This window comes from Neoarius graeffei, chromosome 12, assembly GCF_027579695.1.
Source record: "Neoarius graeffei isolate fNeoGra1 chromosome 12, fNeoGra1.pri, whole genome shotgun sequence".
Classification (NCBI taxonomy): Eukaryota; Metazoa; Chordata; class Actinopteri; order Siluriformes; family Ariidae; genus Neoarius; species Neoarius graeffei.
Window position 1 is genome coordinate 51,540,163 of NC_083580.1, and position 22,994 is coordinate 51,563,156.

At 43.5% G+C, this 22,994-nt stretch overlaps 1 protein-coding gene across 1 annotated transcript in view; it reads right to left on the reverse strand.

Moving 5' to 3' along the window:
* si:dkey-112m2.1 (transmembrane protein 132D) overlaps positions 1-22,994 on the reverse strand; it is a 424,830-nt gene that overhangs the window by 11,872 nt on the left and 389,964 nt on the right. Inside the window, exon 6 of the mRNA XM_060935984.1 lies at positions 18,500-18,767. Coding sequence (XP_060791967.1) covers positions 18,500-18,767 — 268 coding nt within the window. The remainder of the gene's footprint in view (positions 1-18,499; positions 18,768-22,994) is intronic.

Here is a 22,994-nt window from a genome sequence, read left to right on the forward strand (position 1 = left end):
AATGAGCTGAATATCTACTTTAACAGATTTGATGGCATGACCCCAACCCACCACCACTATTCTTCTGCGGGATGGCTACAACCACACACTTTACATTCTCTCCCCTCCCCTGCCTCTTCTTGCCCTACCTCATCCCCATTTCATGACTTCACTCGCACCTCCTCAACAGACCCCCTGGCTGAGCACCCCCCCAAGAAACACCTTCATCCCTCCCCCACCCATCACCCCCACACGGATCATCAGCGAGGAGCAAATGAGAAGACAGCTGAAGAGACTCCATGCAGGAAAATCAGCAGGCCTGGATGGTGTTAGCCCCAGGGCCCTGAAGACCTGTGCCCTCCAGCTAAGTGGAGTACTTCAGCATGTCTTCAACATGAGCCTGGGTCTTCAGAGGGTCCCCGTGCTGTGGAAGATGTCATGCCTTGTCCCTGTACTGAAGAAGCTGTGTCCTAGCGACCTCAAAGACTACAGGCCCGTGGCATTGACGTCACACATTATGAAGACCCTGGAGAGACTCATCCTGGAGCAGATCTGGCCTATGGTCCAACCACTTCTTGACCCCCTTCAGTTCACCTACCAGCCCCGTCTTGGAGTAGAGGACGCAATCATCTACCTGCTCAACAAAGTCTACGGACACCTGGACAAGCCAGCCAGCACCGTGAGGATCATGTTTTTTGATTTCTCCAGTGCTTTTGACACCATCCAGCCGGCTCTGCTAGGTGAGAAGTTGACAGCGATGCAGGTGGATGCCCCACTGGTGTCCTGGATTGTAGATTATTTGACTGGCAGACTACAGTATGTGTGCTTGCAGGGCTGTGTGTCAGACAGAGTGATCAGCAATACCGGGGCTCCACAAGGGACTGTCCTTTCTCCTTTCCTTTTCACTCTCTACACCACTGATTTCAACTACTGCATGGAGACCTGCCACCTCCAGAAATGTTCTGATGACTCTGCAGTGGTTGGATGTACAGTATTACTGGTGGTGATGAGAGTGAGTACAGGATGGTGGTGGACAACTTTGTCACGTGAAGCAGGAAGAACCACCTACAGCTCAACGTGATGAAGACGAAAGAATTGGTGGTCGAGCTGAAGAGAATCAGGGCTCCGGTGAATCTTGTTAACATCCAAGGGGTCAGTGTGGACATGGTGGAGGAATATAAGTACCTGGGGGTGTACTTGGACAATAAACTGGACTGGTCCAAAACCTGGGCACTGTATACAAAAAGGACCAGAGCCGTCTCCATTTTCTGAGATGGCTAAGGTCCTTCAACATCTGCCGAATGATGCTGTGGATGTTCTATGAGTCTGTGGTGGCCAGCGCCATCCTGTATGCTGTCGTCTGCTGGGGCAGCGGCTTGAAGGTGAAGGACACTAACAAACTCAATACGATCATCAGGAAGGCCAGCCATGTTGTAGGCGTGGAACTGGACTCTCTGGCAGTGGTGTTGGAGAAGAGGACACTGTCCAAAATAAAAACAATCTTAGACTGTCCTTCCCACTCTCTACATGAGGAGCTGATCAGCCACAGAAGCACATTCAGTAAACGGCTGATTCTTCCATGCTGCACAACTGAGAGACACAGGAAATCATTCCTATCTGTTGCTGTCAAGATGTACAATGCTGGTACACTTCTTACCATGTATCCTTAACTCAGGTGCAATACATGTATATAGTAATCATTGTATATAAAATCACTTCATTTTGCTTTTACTTAAGTTACTGAACTTCATCTCATCTCATTATCTCTAGCCGCTTTATCCTGTTCTACAGGGTCGCAGGCAAGCTGGAGCCTATCCCAGCTGACTACGGGCGAAAGGCGGGGTACACCCTGGACAAGTCACCAGGTCATCACAGGGCTGACACATAGACACAGACAACCATTCACACTCACATCTACCGTAGAGTCAATTTAGAGTCACCAGTTAACCTAACCTGCATGTCTTTGGACTGTGGGGGAAACCGGAGCACCCGGAGGAAACCCACGCGGACACGCGAGAACATGCAAACTCCACACAGAAAGGCCCTCGCCGACCACGGGGCTTGAACCCGGACCTTCTTGCTGTGAGGCGACAGCGCTAACCACTACACCACCGTGCCGCCCCGTTAATGAACTTATTTAAATTAATTTTATTTTTATTTATTATTTTTTAAGGACTATTTTATCTTCTATTTATAGACATATTTACTTCTTCCTTGATTCAGGAGCTTGGTTGCAATTTTGAATTTCCCTCCAGGGATTAATAAAGTAATTCTGATTCTGATTAAGCTGAGAGATGAGACTGAGATGGTATGGACACATCCTGAGAAGAGATGTAGAGCATGTGGGAAGGAGAATTTTGAGGATGGAGCTGCCAGGCAAATGAAAATGAGGAAGGCCAAAGAGGAGATACATGGATGTGGTGAAAGAGGACATGAAAGTAGCAGGTGTGGTAGAGAAGGATGCGGAAGACAGGGAGCAATGGAGACAAAAGATCCGCTGTGGCGACCCCTAATTGGGAGCAGCCAAAAGAAGAAGACACAAAAGTATGTGAACCTTTGCTTTCAGTATCTGGTGTGACTCCCTTGTGCAGCAATAACTGCAACTAAACATTTCTGGTAACTGTTGATCAGTCCTGCACACCAGCTTGGAGGAATTTTAGCCCATTCCTCCATACAGAACAGCTTCAACTCTGGGATGTTGTTGGGTTTCCTTACATGAACTGCTCGCTTCAGGTCCTTCCACAACATTTCGATTGGATTAAGGTCAGGACTTTGACTTAGCCATTCCAGAACATTAACTTTATTCTTCTTTAACCATTCTTTGGGAGAACAACTTGTGTGCTTATGGTTGTTGTCTTGCTGCATGACCCACCTTCTCTTGAGATTCAGTTCATGGACAGATGTCCTGACATTTTCCTTTAGAATTCGCTGGTATAATTCAGAATTCATTGTTCCATCAATGATGGCAAGCCGTCCTGGCCCAGATGAAGCAAAACAGGCCCAAACTATGATACTACCACCACCACCATGTTTCATAGATGGGATAAGGTTCTTATGCTGGAATGCAGTGTTTTCCTTTCTCCAAACATAACGCTTCTCATTTAAACCAAAAAGTTCTATTTTGGTCTCATCCATCCACAAAACATTTTTCCAATAGCCTTCTGGCTTGTCCACATGATCTTTAGCAAACTGCAGAAGAGCAGCAATGTTCTTTTTGGAGAGCAGTGTCTTTCTCCTTGCAACCCTGCCATGCACACCATTGTTGTTCAGTGTTCTCCTGATGGTGGACTCATGAACATTAGCCAATGTGAGATAGGCCTTCAGTTACTTAGAAGTTACCCTGGGGTCCTTTGTGAGCTCACAACTATTACACGCCTTACTCTTGGAGTGATCTTTGTTGGTTGACCACTCCTGGGGAGGGTAACAATGGTCTTGAATTTCCTCCTTTTGTACACAGTCTGTCTGACTGTGGATTGGTGGAGTCCAAACTCTTTAGAGATGGTTTTGTAACCTTTTCCAGCTTGATGAGCATCAACAATGCTTTTTCTGAGGTCATCAGAAATCTTCTTTGTTCGTGCCACGATACACTTCCACAAACATGTGTTGTGAAGATCAGACTTTGATAGATCCCTGTTCTTTAAATAAAACAGGGTACCCACTCACACCTGATTGTCATTCCATTGATTGAAAACACCTGACTCTAATTTCACCTTCAAATTAACTGCTAACCCTAGAGGTTCACATACTTTTGCCACTCACAGATATGTAATATTGGATCCTCAATAAATAAATGACCAAGTACAATATTTTTATCTTATTTGTTTAACTGGATTCTCTTTATCTACTTTTAGGACTTGTGTGCAAATCTGATGATGTTTCAGGTCATATTTATACAGAAACATCGAAAATTCTAAACGGTTCACAAACTTTCAAGCACCACTGTAAGTAAGTAAGTGTCATGTGTGTTAAGTATGTTAAGATAGATAGATAGATAGATAGATAGATAGATAGATAGATAGATAGATAGATAGATAGATAGATAGATAGATAGATAGATAGATTAAAAAAATAAATAGGGGGAAACACATAAAATAACAATCAACAAATTTACCAGCATTTCATTGTGATATTTCAACCTTTTTTAAGAGTCATGAGCAAAAGCTAGCCCTGTGATTGTTGGTACTGTTGCTACATGGAGGTTTAGTCCTGATTCTTTACCATAAAACTCAGAGTTTTTCCTTGGCACTGTCACCTGAGATTTGCTTATTAGGGTTAAATTTATAAATTTTAAAATTTATCTCCAGAATTTATATATTTCTGTAAAGCTGCTTCATAACAATTTCCCAAAAACGTGAACTGAATTGAATTCCATGTTGCACAGACGGAGTCTGAGACAGAGGGCTGTCAATCAAGCATACTCATTAGAATATTAGGCCATGCCCATTTGACAACTCTCAGGTCAGTGAGTTCTGCTGCTGTGTGAGTTTTTATCACATTTCTGTCTTGTTCTTATCATTCAAATTTTGATGGATGTTACACTCTTCAGGGTAATGGCATCATATAACTCTGAAACTAAGATAAAAAAAAAGTGTTACCTAAAAATGAAGGTCATTTTATGCACAATTTCCTCAGCACTCATTGCAGTTCACTCTGCATTGTTTAGTGTATTTAAGTCATTGTCTGAAATGAAGTGAAGGCAGCAGTGGACACTGGTGAAGGTTAATAGTGGTGCTAGTCAGAGGCGCCAAGCATGGCTAAGTGCTCAGCTCAAGGACTCATCTATTAGGAAGCATCAGTGATGCCTGTGATTTACGTCCCGATAGCCCTCTAGCTTTTTATCTGATTTTAATTTTCACCCATTGCAGTTTGTAGATGGAGCCTCAGACCAAGCGAGACAGAGTGTGAGGGAGTAAGAGATGCAATTTTGCTATCAAATAAAGCATCAGAGTGAACTAATAGTAATGTCAATATTCCTTTCAGGCTGCAGTATTTGTATGATTTGGAGAAAGTTTCATAAAATTAGCAGGGGAGAGAGAACAAGCCCTATATAAATTAAAATAAAGCATGAGTCTATGAAAATGCTAAATGCTAGCATTATCTGTGTCATTAGCTATCAAGCAGAGAATGAAGTGCACATCATTAACATCCTATGTGTGATGTAATAAATATCAGAACCTTAGAATTATTAAGTTTTATCTAATATTTTGGTTGAAAATTAACTTTGGGTGCAAGATTAAAAAACAAAAAAAGTTCCCTTCTGGATAAAAGTCCATAAGTTACATCAATATCTGTGCAAAGAAAGTTCATTGTAATCAGAATAGTCATATTACACAGCTGTGTAAATTGATTTTCTGGGCTCCTTATTCAGATTATTAATATTGCCCATGTGTAGTTCACATCTCAGAAGTTGTCTTTTGCAAGACACTGTACAGTGGTGCTTGAAAGTTTGTGAACCCTTTAGAATTTTCTATATTTCTGTATAAATATGACCTAAAACATCATCAGATTTTCATGCAAGTCCTAAAAGTAGATAAAGAGAACCCAGTTAAACAAATGAGACAAAAATATTGTACTTGGTCATTTATTTATTGAGGAAAATGATCCAATATTACATATCTGTGAGTGGCAAAAGTATGTGAACCTTTGCTTTCAGTATCTGGTGTGACCCCCTTGTGCAGCAATAACTGCAAATAAACGTTTCTGGTAACTGTTGATCAGTCCTGCACACCATCTTGGAGGAATTTTAGCCCATTCCTCCATACAGAACAGCTTCAACTCTGGGATGTTGGTGGGTTTCGTCACACGAACTGCTCACTTCGGGTCCTTCCACAACATTTCAATCGGAATAAGGTCAGGACTTTGACTTGGCCATTCCAAAACATTAACTTTATTCTTCTTTAACCATTTTTTGGTAGAACGACTTGTGTACTTAGGGTCGTTGTCTTGCTGCATGACCCACCTTCTCTTGAGATTCAGTTCATGGACAGATGTCCTGACATTTTCCTTTAGAATTCACTGGTATAATTCAGAATTCATTGTTCCATCAATGATGAAAAGCCGTCCTGGCCCAGATGCAGCAAAACAGGCCCAAACCATGATACTACCACCACCATGTTTCACAGATGGGATAAGGTTCTTATGCTGGAATGCACTGTTTTCCTTTCTCCAAACATAATGCTTCTCATTTAAACCAAAAAGTTCTATTTTGGTCTCATCCGTCCACAAAACATTTTTCCAATAGCCTTCTGGCTTGTCCATGTGATCTTTAGCAAACTGCAGATGAGCAGCAATGTTCTTTTTGGAGAGCAGTGACTTTCTCCTTGCAACCCTACCATGCACACCATTGTTGTTTAGTGTTCTCCTGATGGTGGACTCATGAACATTAACATTGGCCAATGTGAGAGAGGCCTTCAGTTGCTTAGAAGTTACCCTGGGGTCCTTTGTGACCTCGACGACGATTACACGCCTTGCTCTTGGAGTGATCTTTGTTGGTCGACCACTCCTGGGGAGGGTAACAATGGTCTTGAATTTCCTCCATTTGTACACAATCTGTCTGACTGTGGATTGGTGGAGTCCAAACTCTTTAGAGATGGTTTTGTAACCTTTTCCAGCTTGATGAGCATCAACAACGCTTTTTCTGAGGTCCTCAGAAATCTCCTTTGTTCGTGCCATGATACACTTCCACAAGCATGTGTTGTGAAGATCAGACTTTGATAGATCCCTGTTCTTTAAATAAAACAGGGTGCCCACTCACACCTGATTGTCATCCCATTGATTGAAAACACCTGACTAATTTCAACTTCAAATTAACTGCTAGTCCTAGAGGTTCACATACTTTTGCCACTCACAGATATGTAATATTGGATCATTTTCCTCAATAAATAAATGACCAAGTACAATATTTTTGTCTCATTTGTTTAACTGGGTTCTCTTTATCTACTTTTAGGACTTGCATGAAAATCTGATCATGTTTTAGGTCATATTTATGCAGAAATATAGAAAATTCTAAACGGTTCACAAACTTTCAAGCACCACTGTATATGGTTGAGAAGGTGACATGCACTGAAATCAATCTAATACAAGTCTAGTATATTGAAAATCTACTGCTGCATGTATAGTTATATTGATAACATTAATCACTGAAAATTTGGTTTACTTTAACAATATGACTTCCACCCTCATTATTCAGCAGCTTATAAAATAACATTTGATCCAGCACAAACTATTATTTTGCATTTTATTTCCACAGCTTGAGAGATAAGCTGACCAAGCACTCAGTTGTAGCAGTTACAGCTCACTTGAAAAGTTAATTCATAACCTTATTCATAAAAAAAAAAAAATGCTCCTTGGGATGGACACACACACACACACACACACACACTTCAGAATGATTTTCCAGTTGTCTTTATGCAGACAGACAGACAGACAGACAGCTAAGTGCTGCTGAGATGTCTCTGACATCCTTTCATTTTGAACGAGAGTAAGTGCTATGATAACTGCAACTTATCCATCTCCACACCATGGCGCATCCTGCAGCTGCTGTGCCAGGAAAATGAAAAATGAAGTTTGCTTTGGCAGGCAGGAGGCCATATTTGTCTGTCCACAGTGGAGACAAATGCTCTCCTAGTGATAGGAGAGGAATCAGATAGCCTGTTTTTTTTTCCTGCTTGCTCTTCCATCTGAGAACTGAATTTGAAGAAATAATGACGTCATGCTCTCTAGGGTGGATAAACATGTATGAAATGTAATAACTTCAAAGATTTCAGATTTAAATGCATGGGCTCTAAATCTTTTTTCAATGCCTTTGCATACAGTCACAATTTTTATATTTTGTACAACCCCAAATCAGAAAAAGTTGGGATAGTATGTTGAATTTGAAATTAAAACTGAAAACAATGATTTGTAAATAATTGTTGACCTGTATTGCATTAAAAACAATACAACAGCACATTATTTGATGTTTTACCTCATTTATTCATTTATTTATTTTTCAAAATAAATACTTACAATGGGGAAGCCATGGCCTAATGGTTAGAGAAGCAGCTTTGGGACCAAAAGGTCACCAGTTTGATTCCCTGGATGAGCAAGAATGGCTGACGTGCCCTTGAGCAAAGCACCTAAACCCCAACTGCTCCCCAGGCTGCCCTGGGTATGTTATATGTCACTCTGGATAAGAGTGTCTGCTAAATGCCTGCAACATAATGTAACCCCAATTCCAAAAAAGTTGGTATGCTGTATAAACTGTAAATAAAAACAGAATGTGATAATTTGCAAATCATGGAAACCCTATATTTCACTGAAAAATACTATCAAGACATCATATCAAATTTTAAAACTGAGAAAGTTTATTGTTTTTTGAAAAATATATGCTCATTTTGAATTTGACGTCAGTAACACTGTGGCAGCAGGGGCATGGTCAAGGGCCGGTTTGTGAATGGAGAGCGAAGCCGAGGAAGGTGAATGGCAAAGTGGAAGCACCTGTGGTCAATTAATATGCTGTGTCTGTGTACAGTGACAGGGAGAAGATAAAAGGGGGAGAGGAGCAGAGAGTGGTTGGTCTTCCCCGGGCTGAAGTCACGCCGGTGCATTGTTTCGATCATTTGTTTAAGTCAGCTGAAAAGCATGTTTGTTTTGTTTTGAATAGTGGTTTTAAATAAAACCCAAAAAGTGAACCTGGTCCTTCCTGTCTGAATTCAGCATCAACATTAATCAGGGAATTGTTACACTGGTGCTGAAAGCCAGGATGCTGAAAATAAATTGTCACCATGGAGATGCTGGAGGAGGTCAGCCGGCCCATTGCCTACGGCCAACAGCTGCAGAACACCTGCTGGCAGTGGTTGAGGGCAGAGAACAACGACGTCAAGGGAGTCATCAACACGGTGGCACTGGAGCAATTCACTGCTCGACTACCAAGGGGGACAGCAGAGTGGGTCCAGTACCACCACCCAACATCACTGGATCAGGCCATTGAGCTGGCAGTGTTTTGCTGGGATTCGAACCTGGGTCGCTGGTGTGATAATCCAGCAAACCCCCACTAAGCCACCAGGGGAATGACTCAAGTGCAGAGGCGTGAGGCAGAAGTAGAAAAGTATCAAAAGGTTTATTTACAATATTTACAGTCCAAAAGAAATAATCCAAAACGCTCAGAAGATGAAGGGAAAAATAAAAAAATATCCAAAAGTCCAAAATAAATACAAAAGCCAAAAAAACAGAAAAGGCAAAAATACCAACACTCAGAAGATCCAAAAAACAGTAAATACTAAGTCCAAAACTCCAAAAAGCAAAGCAAAGTGCAAAACCAAAAAGACAAAGGCAAGGAACACGGTACAAAGGTAACTAGAGCTAAACATAACAGCGCAAAGACTCCGTGACAAGAGGACTGAACTCAGGGGTATAAATACACAAACTAAAATAGGACACAGGTGACACTAATGAGGACTAGGCGGGGCACAAGACACATGGAAAACAACAAACATAAAACACAGAAACAGTGGCGGCCTCTAGAGGCCAAAACAAACATGACAAGAAAAGGAAATAACAGCGGCCTCTAGAGGCCAAAACAGTCCCAGTCCTAACAGGCAGAGGACCATCTGGCAGCAGTTCCAGTGGCAGGTGGACATCCAGCTTCTCCTTCATCTCTCTCTTTCTCATTCTGATCCCCCCTTATGTTCCTTCCCTCCCTCCCGTCCCCATACCATGGAAGTGGGGGCCCACTCCTCCATAGCCAGCTCCCCGAGCCCGTGGTTCTCCTTCACCCTCTTCCCCTTATGTTTCTGCATCTTCCCCACAGGTGAGTGCTCCTCACCCCAGCAGTGCAGAGGCTCACCTGGGCCACCGTGCTGGTACAGCGGGGAGCCTGGGCACTTCCAGGACCAGTGCTAGACAATGGAGTTGGGGGCAGTGGTCCGGATCCCCAACGTGCCAGAAGCCACCCCGATTGAGCTGGAACATACCGTATTTAAGAGGGTACACATCAGGCTTTGGTGGATTTGGGTTGTAATCAGACATCCATGCATCAGAGCTTGATTCAGTGCGGGGCACTAGGTAATGCATGTTTGGTGAAGGTTAAGTGTGTGCACAGTGATATACACAAATATCCACTAATGCCCATCACTATTCATTTCCAAGGAGAAAAGCATAGTGTGGAAGTGCTGGTTAGTCCGAGCTTCACTCACCCACTGATCCTGGGAACTGATTGGCTGGGGTTTAAAACCTTAGTGAAACAGACAGTAGTGGGTGGGTCTTGCGGTAGCATGTCACAGGGGAATCCCACTGCAACATTACCTGGGGAGGTGGTCCCAGGGCCATCCATGTCAGCTCTGTGTCATGATGACACAGAGAGTTGGGAGAGCCCTGCTCCCTCTCTGGGGAACCCCCTAGGGGTGATGAATCTCTGAGACACACTTTTGACCAAGTGAAAGTAATTGATGGCCAAATCCTCCAGCCTAATGTTATGCTCTCCTTCCCGTACTTTTGTATTATTAAGGATAGACTATATCAAGTGACACAGGATACTCAAACAAAAGAAAAGATGACACAGTTGTTGGTTCCGAAGAGCCGTAGGGAACTTTTATTCTATGCAGCTCATCATAATCCTATGGCTGGGCATTTGAGGCAGGATAAAACACTAAATTGTCTCATGGCCCACTTCTATTGGCCAGGAATTCGCGCTGATGTCCGCAGGTGGTGTGCGCCATGTCGCGAATGTCAGCTGGTAGATCCAGCAGCCACACCGAAAGCGCCATTGCACTCATTGCCATTAATGGAGAGCCCCTTTGAAAGAATTGGCATGGATCTCACTGGCCCATTAGATCGATCTGCATGTGGGTATCACTTTGTATTAGTCATAGTGGATTATGCAACGCGATATCTGGAAGCAGTGCCTCTCTGCAATATCTCAGCACGCAGTGTTGCAGAGGCACTCTTCCACATTATCTCCTGAGTCAGGATTCTGAAAGAAATCCTGACTGATCAAGGCACTACCTTTATGTCATGCACACTGCGCAAATTGTATGAATTATTGGGGATTAAGTCGATTCATACTAGTGTTATCATCCACAAACAGACAGGCTGGTTGAACGATTTAACCAAACACTTTAAAACATGATTCAGAATCAGAAACACTTTTATTGCCAGGTATGTGGACACACATGAGGAATTTGACTCCGGTTCATTTAGCTCTCATAGTACAAAACAGATAAAAAAGCGTATACACAAAAACAAACAAGGAAACAACAACAAAAATAGGTGCATAGTGATCCAGGTAAGTCAAGTATGGAATAGTTAAATAAATATAAAGTATACAGTGTGCACAGAATGAAGGTATAAGTGTTCAGATATTTTACAAGTGGTATTACTGATATATGAATCTGGATTTTAGCTGTTCATCACAGAAAGGGTTTCCCTTTTGGTACAATATGGTGCATAGTGCAAAGATGAATAGTAAATTTAAATAAGTATAAATATAATATAAGTAACAGTGAGCACAGAATGACAGTATGAGTGTGCAGATATTTTGCAAGTGATATTACTGATATATGAATCTGGATTTTAGCTGTTCATCACAGAGACAGCCTGAGGGAAGAAACTGTTCTTGTGTCTGGTTGGTTTTGCATACAGTGATCTATATCGCCTCCCTAAGGGGAGAAGATTAAACAGGTTGTGACCAGGGTGTGATGGGTCCGCAGAGATGTTACCTGCCCGTTTCCTGACTCTGGACAAGTATAAGTCTTGGATTGAGGGCAGGTTGACACCAATAATTTTCTCTGCAGACCTTATTGTCCATTGCAGTTTGTTCTTCTCTTGTTTGGTGACCGATCCAAACCAAACAGTGATGGAAGAGCAAAGAACAGACTGAATGATGGCAGAGTAGAATTGTGTCAGCAGCTCCTTAGGCAGGTTGAGCTTCCTGAGCTGGCGCAGAAAGTACAACCTCTGCTGAGCCTTTTTGATGATAGTGACTGTGTTTGTCTCCCACTTCAAGTCCTGAGAGATTGTGGAACCCAGAAACCTGAAGCTTTCAATGGCAGTCACAGTGTTGTTGGTGATGGTGATGGGCAGCAGAGTGGGGGGCTCCTCCTAAAGTCCACTGTCATCTCCACATTTTTGAGTGTGTTCAGCTCCAGATTGTTCTGACCGCACCACCAGACCAGCCGTTCAACCTCCTGTCTGCATGCAGACTCGTCACCGTCCCGGATGAGGCCGATGACCGTTGTATCGTCTGCAAATTTCAGGAGTTTAACAGACGGGTCTCTTGAGGTGCAGTTGTTGGTATAAAAGGAGAAGAGCAGTGGGGAGAGCACACACCCTTGGGGGGCACCAGTGCTGATAGTCCGAGTGCTGGATATGATGCTCTCCATCCTCACCTGCTGCTTCCTGTCAGTCAGGAAGTTTGTAATCCACTGACAGGTGGAGGAGGGCACAGTGAGCTGGGTGAGCTTGGTGTGGAGGATGTCTGGAACAATGGTGTTGAATGCTGAACTGAAGTCCACGAACAGAATCCTGGCGTACATCCCTGCAGAGTCAAGGTGTTGCAGGATGTACCGTAGTGCAGTCCCATATTGATTGCATCATCCGCTGACCTGTTTGCCCAGTAGGCAAACTGCAGGGGGTCCAGCAGGGGGTCTGTGATGTCCTTCAGGTGTGACAACACCAGTCTCTCGAAGGACTTCATGACTACAGATGTGAGAGCTACAGGCCTGTAGTCATTCAGTCCTGTGATGGTGGTTTTCTTGGGAACCGGGATTATTGTGGAGCGTTTGAAGCATGAGGGGACTTCACACAGCTCCAGGGATCTATTGAAGAGCTGGGTGAAGATGGGAGCCAGCTGATCAGCACAGACCTTCAGACAGGAGGGTGACACACCATCTGGGTCAGGTGCCTTCCTGATCTGTCTGCCAAAAAGCTGACAAACATCCTCTTCACAGATCTTGAGTGCTGGTGTGGGGTCATTCATAAGTTCGTTCAAAGGGATGCTAAAAACTGGGACAGGTGGCTAGATTCTCTGTTGTTTGAAGTGCATGAGGTCCCACAAGCTTCCACTGGGTTTTCCCCATTTGGATTGTGGTATGGGCACAAGCCCCATGGTGTCTTAGACATCATTTGCGAAAATTAGGATGAGGGGCCTTCTCAGAGCAAAAATGAAATTCAATATGTTCTTGACCTGAGGGCAAAACTCCATGCACTGAGTCACATAACCCAGGAGTATTTGCTACAGGCCCAAGAATATTAATTTTGCCTGTACAACAGAGGAATATGACTAATGGAATTTGCACTGGGTGATAAAGTCCTCATTTTACTGACCACTTCAAGTTCAGAATTGCTCATCAAGTGGCAAGGGCCCTTTGAGGTCACACAGCAAATTGGGGAGGTCAACTATGAGGTCAAACGTCCAGATAGAGGTGACACATGTCAAATTTACTACCTCAATCTCCTGAAACCCTGGAGAGAGGAGGTTCCTGTGGCTCTAGCAATGATACAGTGGTGCTTGAAAGTTTGTGAACCCTTTAGAATTTTCTATATTTCTGCATAAATATGACCTAAAACATCATCAGATTTTCACACAAGTCCTACAAGTAGATAAAGAGAACCCAGTTAAACAAATGAGACAAAAATATTATACTTGGTCATTTATTTATTAAGGAAAATGATCCAATTTTACATATCTGTGAGTGGCAAAAGTATGTGAACCTTTGCTTTCACTATCTGGTGTGACCCCCTTGTGCAGCAATAACTGCAACTAAACATTTCCGGTAACTGTTGATCAGTCCTGCACACTGGCTTGGAGGAATTTTAGCCCATTCCTCCATACAGAACAGCTTCAACTCTGGGATGTTGGTGGGTTTCCTCACATGAACTGCTCGCTTCAGGTCCTTCCACAACATTTCCATTGGATTAAGATGAGGACTTTGACTTGGCCATTCCAAAACATTAATTTTATTCTTCTTTAACCAATCTTTGGTAGAACGACCTGTGTGCTTAGGGTCATTGTCTTGCTGCATGACCCACCTTCTCTTGTGATTCAGTTCATGCACAGATGTCCTGACATTTTCCTTTAGAATTCGCTGGTATAATTCAGGATTCATTGTTCCATCAATGATGGCAAGCCGTCCTGGCCCAGATGCAGCAAAACAGGCTCAAACCATGATACTACCACGACCATGTTTCACAGATGGGATAAGGTTCTTATGCTGGAATGCAGTGCTTTCCTTTCTCCAAACATAATGCTTCTCATTTAAACCAAAAAGTTCTATTTTGGTCTCATCCATCCACAAAACATTTTTCCAATAGCCTTCTGGCTTGTCCACATGATCTTTAGCAAACTGCAGATGAGCAGCAATGTTCTTTTTGGAGAGCAGTGGCTTTCTCCTTGCAACCCTGCCATGCACACCATTGTTGGTCAGTGTTCTCCTGATGGTGGATTCATGACCATTAACATTAGCCAATGTGAGAGAGGCCTTCAGTTGCTTAGAAGTTACCCTGGGGTCCTTTGTGACCTCTCTGACTATTACACGCCTTGCTCTTGGAGTGATCTTTGTTGGTCGATCACTCCTGGGGAGGGTAACAATGGTCTTGAATTTCCTCCATTTGTACACAATCTGTCTGAATGTGGATTGGTGGAGTCCAAACTCTTTAGAGATGGTTTTGTAACCTTTTCCAGCCTGATGAGCATCAACAACACTTTTTCTGAGCTCCTCAGAAATCTCCTTTGTTTGTGCCATGATACACTTCCTCAAACACATGTTGTGAAGATCAGACTTTGATAGATCCCTGTTCTTTAAATAAAACAGGGTGCCCACTCACACCAGATTGTCATCCTATTGATTGAAAACACCTGACTCTAATTTCACCTTCAAATTAACTGTTAATCCTAGAGATTCACATACTTTTGCCACTCACAGATATGTAATATTGGATCATTTTCCTCAATAAATAAATGACCAAGTATAATATTTTTGCCTCATTTGTTTAACTGGGTTCTCTTTATCTACTTTTAGGACTTGTGTGAAAATCTGATGATGTTTTAGGTCATATTTATGCAAAAATATAGAAAATTCTAAAGGGTTCACAAACTTTCAAGCGCCACTGTAGTTCTGGAGAGGGCAGAGCTGGGACTGGAGGTCAGTCCAAAAGGTGTGGCCCAATTAACCCCATTCCCCTGTGGAGACCACCTCTCACTGTCCCAGAGAGCATAGGTTATTAGGTTTCAGGAGGAATTCTGCGATGTGTTCTCGCCTCTTCCTGGGTGCATGGACGTCATACAGTAGACCACCACATTGAGACTCCCCCAGGGGTGGGGGTACACAGCCGCCCGTATCAGCTCCCTGAACACAAGAAAACTGTGGTTTGGGACGAACTCTAGGTGATGCTGAAGATCGGGGTGATTGAGGAGTTGCACAGCGACTGCAGCAGCCTGGTGGTTTTGGCTCCCAAAACCGACAGGTCGGTCCAGTTCTGTGTAGACTATAGAAAAGTCAATGCAGTGTCTAAATTTGATGCATATCCGATTCCTCGCATTTAACATTGAGGAATGTTATTCTTAAATTGTTGCACTGTTTGCCCATGCAGTCTTTCACAGAGTGGTGAACCCCTCCCCATCTTTACTTCTGAGAGACCCAGCTTCTCTGGGATGCTCTTTTTATGCCCAGTCATGTTACTGACCTGTTGCCAATTAGCCTTTTTTTTTTTTTTAGTATTACACAACTTTTTCAGTCTTTTGTTGCCCCATCCCAACTTTTCTGAAATGTGTTGCTGACATCAAATTCAAATGAGCATATATTTAAAAAAACCAACAACAAAATTTCTGAGTTTCAAAACCTGATATGTTGTCTTTGTACTATTTTCAATGAAATATAGGGTTTCAGTGATTTGCAAATCTTCATATTCTGTTTTTATTTATGTTTTACACAGTGTCCCAACTTTTTTTTTGAAATCGGAGTTGTATTTCAGTTTTGATTTTTACAACACATTTAAAAAAAAAAACTTGGGACGGTAAAGCATTTACCACTTTGAAATGTTGCCATTCTTTCTCACAACACTTAAAAGATGTTTAAGGACTGAAGACACCAAGTGATGAAATGTTTCAGGTGTCATTTTGTTCCATTCTTCCTGCAAATAGGTCTTAAGGTGTGCAAAAGTATAGGGTCATCATTGTCATATATTCAAAAGTCTGAGTTCTGTATTAGAAGCAAAAGATGCTTCAACAAAGTAAGGAGTATGCAAATTTGTGCAACCCAGAGTATTGTATACTTTTTTCTGTTTTTCACTTTAATTTTATTGGTGGCTATATCACAAAGATGCAAAAAGATCTGACATGATTTACCTTTTTTGTTTTAATTGTTTTCATCACAAAACCCTGCATTTTTAATAGGGTGTGTGTAAATTTATATCTACTGTATAATTCTACAAACATTGCTCAACATCCATGTTGATCTGTATGCAGTGGGTCGCAAATATGATTTTCAATGCAGCAGTGATGGATTTGACACTGTTGCAATGTTGCTGTGGAATAAGACATTTGGTTGGTCAGAGAAGGAATGACGATCCATTTTATTTGTCTATAATTCTTATTTAATCTCATTTTTTGATTGTGTGAAAATGCGCAGTTGTCTTTGAAGTGTATTTTGAATAAATTACAGAACACAAATTCTGAGTAGCAGTTATTAAATAAAGAGTATGTATGCATAGTGGTGTAGTAGTTAGCACTGTCGCCTCACAGCAAGAAGGTTCTAGGTTTGATCCTTACAGCCGACAGGGGCCTTTCTGTATGGGGTTTGCATGTTCTCCCCGTGTCTGTATGGGTTTCCTCTGGGTGCTCCAGTTTCTCCCACAGTCCAAAGACATGCAGCTAGGCTAACTGGCTACATTAAATTGTTCATGACCAAAAGCAGTGCAGCAGAGGAGCGGCTAGCCAACTGTACTTACTTAGCCAAGAAACCTTAGGAAAGGGACCCAACCCAGAGCACACTGGACGGGCGAAGAAGGAGTATGTATGTCATGGTGTGGCTATTGTGATCAAAGCCCTGTGTGTTCATTTCACATTATCACTCTAAGTAAAAATTGTTTATCTTTTTTTATTAAATTAAATGTAATTATGAGGAGGCAAATTATCTTTATCCTCCAATTTATTGTTTCAGATTTGACGTATTTAGCTACAGTCATTCTGACCTGTGTCAGAATGTGAAAACTATGTTCACATTACAAGCCTCATTGTTCTATTCAGATTTTTTGCTCAGATCAGATTTTCCTATCTTGATGGTTCACATTCATAATTACAAGTGACCTTTATCTAACTTTAATGTGAATGCATCTGTCCTCCGAAAATGGCACACATGCGCACATTGATATGCTTTTGCACAAGTTATCTGTGTCATCAACAACAAAAAATGTCATATTTGTGAGAGGTCTCATGGTATTAAAACAAACTAAATGGACACACTTGTAGCTAATGTATGCATCGCATTTTGCTCTGGAGGACGTCAAACAGTTTGTCAGCTGTGCATGATCAGGTTGAGAAGGCGGAACAAAAAAAAACAGCTAGTTTTTGCTGTTTTTACAGCTACTGGAGCTCTCCACTGTTGCTTTGCCATGCTGCCAATGCCAGCAGATGACAACAGCGCTCAGCGCATGCATATAGGCAAAAAGCCATCGATCTGACCATTCTCATTCATGTTATATGGCAATGAATCAGATACTGTATCCAATCTAGGATCACATATGAAAGTAACTCAAATCTGATTTGAAAAGATCAGTTTTCTGTATCCACACAGCCCTGAAAACATCCTGTGTCAGAGTAAGGCAAAAAATCAAATTTGAGTCACTTCAGGTTGGTAATGTGAACATAGCCCAAGTGAACTCATCTTCATGGAGGGATTTTTTTTTCTTAAAGTCATATGTACACAAACCAGTGAGGTAAAATCTGATTCAAATGGACTCCTATTCACTCCATATGCTCACTATATAGAGTGTAAGGGATAATGATGGTGCTGTATACTCTATGTAATGTACTGAATGTCTAATAAAATGGTGATTTTATTGATGGCTGCAAGGTTCAAACCCAGAACCTTCTTGCTATAAGGCAACAGTACTAGCCACTGTACCACCTAATATCATCCATCCATCCATTATCCATAACCACTTATCCTGTGCAGGGTCATGGGCAAGCTGGAGCCTATCCCAGCTGACTATGGGTAAGAGGCAGGGTACACCCTGGACAAGTCGCCAGGTCATCACATGGGCACCTAATATCATGCATATTTAAAAATAAATAAATAAATAAATAAATAAATAATAATAATAATAATAATAATAATAAAATTAAAGAAATAATAAAATGATATGTATTTATTTGGAGCCTTTTCCTATATCAAACTTTACAAGTTATTTAGTGAACAAGTTTAGGAAATGAGGTTTGATAGAGTTAAGTCTGGCATTAAAATTCAAACTGGAACCTCAGCTCTTAAATATTCCACTTTTAATTATTTGTATATATGTAAGTAAACAAGGATTTGTGGTGTCTCACCTGGACTTTGGTGGTTCCAATGGTCAGCCCCGTCAACGTTGCTCCGTCTGTAATTTTGGCCACTCGTGAGTCTTCCACTTTCAATAAATCCTTCACCATATCTGTCACATCTACCTGCCAATCACTGCCCAGCAGGAAGTCTGGCTGGTCCTGCCCCTCCCCTGGCTCTGCCTCAAAGTGTGTGAGGACACGCACTGTAGTGCTCTGGTACTGTGGACCACAGCCTCGATCCCTCCTGCTCCCTTCATCTTCATCATCATCTACAGATCTGAACACAGAAGATAGGCTTTTAGAAATGTCTTTTATTTCCTTAATAATAATAATAATAATAATAAAAGTTACTTTTCTATAGTGCCTTTCTCAATCCCAAGGTCACTTTATGGGGGGAGGGGGAAAAAGACTAAGCAGTAAGAGAATAAGAGAAATGTTCATGGAAAAGATAAGTCTTCAACTGAGATTTGAAAGTAGAGAAAGAAGAGCAGTCACAGAGGCCTTGAGGAAGAGAATTCCAGAGTTTGGGGGCAATGACACTGAAGGACCTGCCCCCCATGGTGGAAAGTCTGGTGCATGGGACAGCAAGTAGGTTGTTGCTAGAAAACCTTAGTGAGCAAGAGGGGGTGTCAGGGGTCAGTAGTTCCCTAAGGTAGATAGGAGCAAGATTATGCAGGGCTTTGAAAGTGGCAAGCAAGATTTTAAATTTAATATAAGACAGAACTGGTAGCCAGTGTAGCTGAGAGAGGATGGGGTTGATGTGAGCAGAGTGCTTCATATGGGTTAGAAGTCTAGCTGCAGAGTTCTGAATATATCATAGCTTTTGTAAAGATTTCGCATGAAGGCCAGTGAAAAGTGAATTTCAGTAATCTAAATGGGACAATGAAAGCATGAACCAGAGTTTGTGCATCATTACAAATCAGAAGGGGACAAAGACGAGCAATGTTACAGAGGTGAAAGAATGCAAGTTTGCTGAGTGACAATATGAAAATCAAAACTGAGTGATGGATCAAATAAAACTCCAAGATGTCTGACAGTCTTCCTTATTTCAGCCCATGGAATTGTAATACTGCAGAACTCCATTCATGCTCAATATAGTGTGTCATAAAACACTCTGTCCATCATAGACCCCCAGAAAAAGCATTCAGGTCAAAACGTGGACCTGAAAACCATTATGCAACAACATAGGTGTAGAAATAGTTGAAGGTGGGTGGAGCACAGAAGCACGGCAGGCCAGAACTGAGTTCTCACAAAGCTTTTATTTGCGCTTTTCAGCGTCCTTATTTCGCTCGCACGCACACACACACACACACACACACACACACACACACACACACACACACACACACACACACACACACAAAAAAAGTGTCCAGGTTGGGGAGAGCCCCCTTCCTCTGCTCTCCCTCTCCTCTTATAAGGCATGGTCACTGGGGAAGACACACAAACACAGGTTAATTCCCATCAGGTGCAGTAATTCTGCCACTTACTTTCCCTGACTCCGCCCTCCATTCACGGACCGACGCTTGACCACGCCCCCACTGCCACATACCCCCACTGCCGGACTCAGGCCGGGGAGCCATCCGGCCTGCAGCTGACTCCCCCCCACCTTGACGGGAGAGGAAATCCGCCACGACCATCTGCGCCCCCAACCTGTGGACCACCTCAAATTTAGACGGCTCGAGTGCCAGATACCAATGGGTGATCCGCGCATTGGCATCTTTCATGCGGTGGAGCCACTGCAGGGGCGCATGGTCTGAACAGAGGGTAAAAGGGAGCCCCAGCAGGTAGTAGCGGAGGGCGAGGACCACCCACTTAATGGCAAGGCATTCCTTTTCTATTGTGCTGTACCTGCCCTCGCGCACTGACAGCTTCCAGCTGATGTACAGCACTGGACGGTCCTCCCCTTCCACCTCCTGGGACAGAACAGCCCCCAGCCCTCTGTCTGATGCGTCCGTCTGCAAAACAAAGGGGAGAGCAAAGTCAGGGGAGTGTAACAGTGGCCCCCCACACAGTGCAGCCTTTACCTCAGAGAAAGCCCGCTGGCATTGCTCCGTCCACTGGACCAGATCTGGTGCTCCCTTTTTAGTGAAATCAGTCAGCGGGCTGGTGACGTCCGAAAAATTAGGTATAAACTTACGATAGTAGCCAGCCAGCCCCAGGAACTGTCTCACCCCCTTTTTGGTCTTGGGCCTCGGGCAGGCCGTGATCGCTGATGTCTTATTGATTTGGGGACACACCTGCCCATTGCCCAAGTGGAAGCCCAGATACCGTACTTCCACCCGCCCAATCGCACACTTCTTTGGGTTGGCTGTGAGACCTGCTCACCTCAGCGACCTAAGGACAGCCCTTAAGTGTTCTAAGTGCCGTGGCCAGTCATTACTATAAATAATGATGTCATCCAAGTATGTGGCTGCGTAGGTGGCATGGGGGCGGAGTACCCTATCCATAAGCCGCTGGAACGTAGCGGGCGCCAAACAGCCCAAAAGGAAGTGTGACGAACTGGTGTAAGCCAAATGGTGTGGAAAAGGCCGTTTTCTCTCAGGATAGCAGAGTCAAGGGGATCTGCCAATATACCTTTGTCAAATCCAGTGTTGAATAAAAACGAGCCATGCCTAGTCGATCGAGCAACTCGTCAATACGAGGCATTGGGTACGCATCAAATTTAGACACCGCGTTGACTTTTCCATAGTCCACACAAAACCGGACTGACCCGTCGACCTTGGGAACCAAGACCACTCGACGATGCCCATTTCGAGCATGGCCTCAAGTTCTTCCCGAACCACCTTTTTTTTGTGTTCGGGCAGCCTGTAATGGCGGCTGCGCACTACTACCCCCGGGGGCGTCTCAATGTGGTGTTCTATGAGGTGGGTGTGGCCGGGCAGGGGCGAGAACATGTCAGAAAATTCTGTCTGCAACTGGGAGACCTCCGTGAGTTGGGTCAGGGAGAGGTGGTCTCCACAGGGGACCAGAGCGGTGAGCGATGCCAATTTTCCTTTTTGAACCTCTGGCCCCAGCTCTGCCTTCTCTGGAACCACCGACACCAATGCCACGGGGACCTTCTCGTTCCAAAGTTTTAACAGCTTGAGGTAGTATATCTGTAACCCCCCACCCCTGTCCATTCATCTCACCTCATAGTCGACGTCCCCGACTCGCCGTGTGACCTCAAAGGGTCCTTGCCACCTGGCAATCAATTTGGAGCTCAACATGGGCAACAACACGAGTACTTTATCTCCAGGTGTGAATTCCCTAAGGCGCGTGCCCCTGTCATACAGACGGACATGACGTTCTTGGGCCTGCCGCAAATTCTCCTGGGTTAGGTGCGTGAGTGTGTGGAGTTTGGCGCGCAGATCAATAACATATTGAATTTCATTTTTACTTGTTGAAGGTCCCTCCTCCCAATTTTCACACAGCACATCTAGAATGCCACGCAGCTTATGCCCGTATAATAATTCGAATGGGGAGAACCCCGTGGAGGCTTGCAGGACCTCTTGCACTGTGAATAACAGGGGCTTGAGTCATTTATCCCAGTTGCATGCTTCCTCGCTTACAAATTTCCGAATTATGTTCTTGATGGTGTGATTGAACCGTTTGTGGGTGATAAATGCTGGTGTGGATAGGCTTAATTCCCAGTAGCCCATACAGTTCGCGCAGTGTGCGTGACAAACATAGTGCCTTGATCAGTCAGAATCTCTTTGGGGATTCCGACTCGGGAGATGACGCAGAAGAGTGCTTCTGCAATACTACATGCTGAGATATTGCGAAGAGGCACTGCTTCTGGATATTGCGTTGCATAGTCCACCCGAACTAAAATAAAGTAATATCCTCGTGTTGACCGATCGAATGGCCCGATGAGATCCATCCCAATTCTTTCAAATGGGATCTCGATTAATGGCAGAGGGCTCAAAGGCGCTTTTGGAATGGCCGTGGGATTTACTAACTGGCATTCGCAACACGCCATACACCACCTACAGACATTGCCGTGAATCCCTGGCCAATAGAACCAGGCCATTATTCGGGCTAGTGTCTAATCCCATTTATCCTGCCCCAAGTGTCCGGCCATGGGATTAAAGTGAGCCGCCTGGAATATAAATTCCAGGCGGCTCTTTGGGATTAAAAGTTGTGTTATCGGTTCCTTAGTCTGAGTGTCCTGCGTCACTCGGTACAACCTATCCTTAATAATGGAGAAATAGGAGAAGGATGGGGTGGCATTTGGCTGGAGCGTTTGATCATTGATTAATCTCACTTGGTCAAACGCATGCCGCAGAGTTTCGTCTCACGACTGCTCTAATGGGAAATCCATGAGGGATTCCCCGAGAGACGAGGGAGGAGCCTGCTGCTCCTCACTCTGACATCGTGATGACGTAGATGGCTCTGTGACAGCTGCTCCCGCCAATGCCACACTGGAACCTACCCCCGCTAAATTATGGCATGCCCCACTCTTCACTAAATGTGTCATTAATTCCCTAAATCCTGGCCAATCAGTCCCCAAAATTATTGAGTG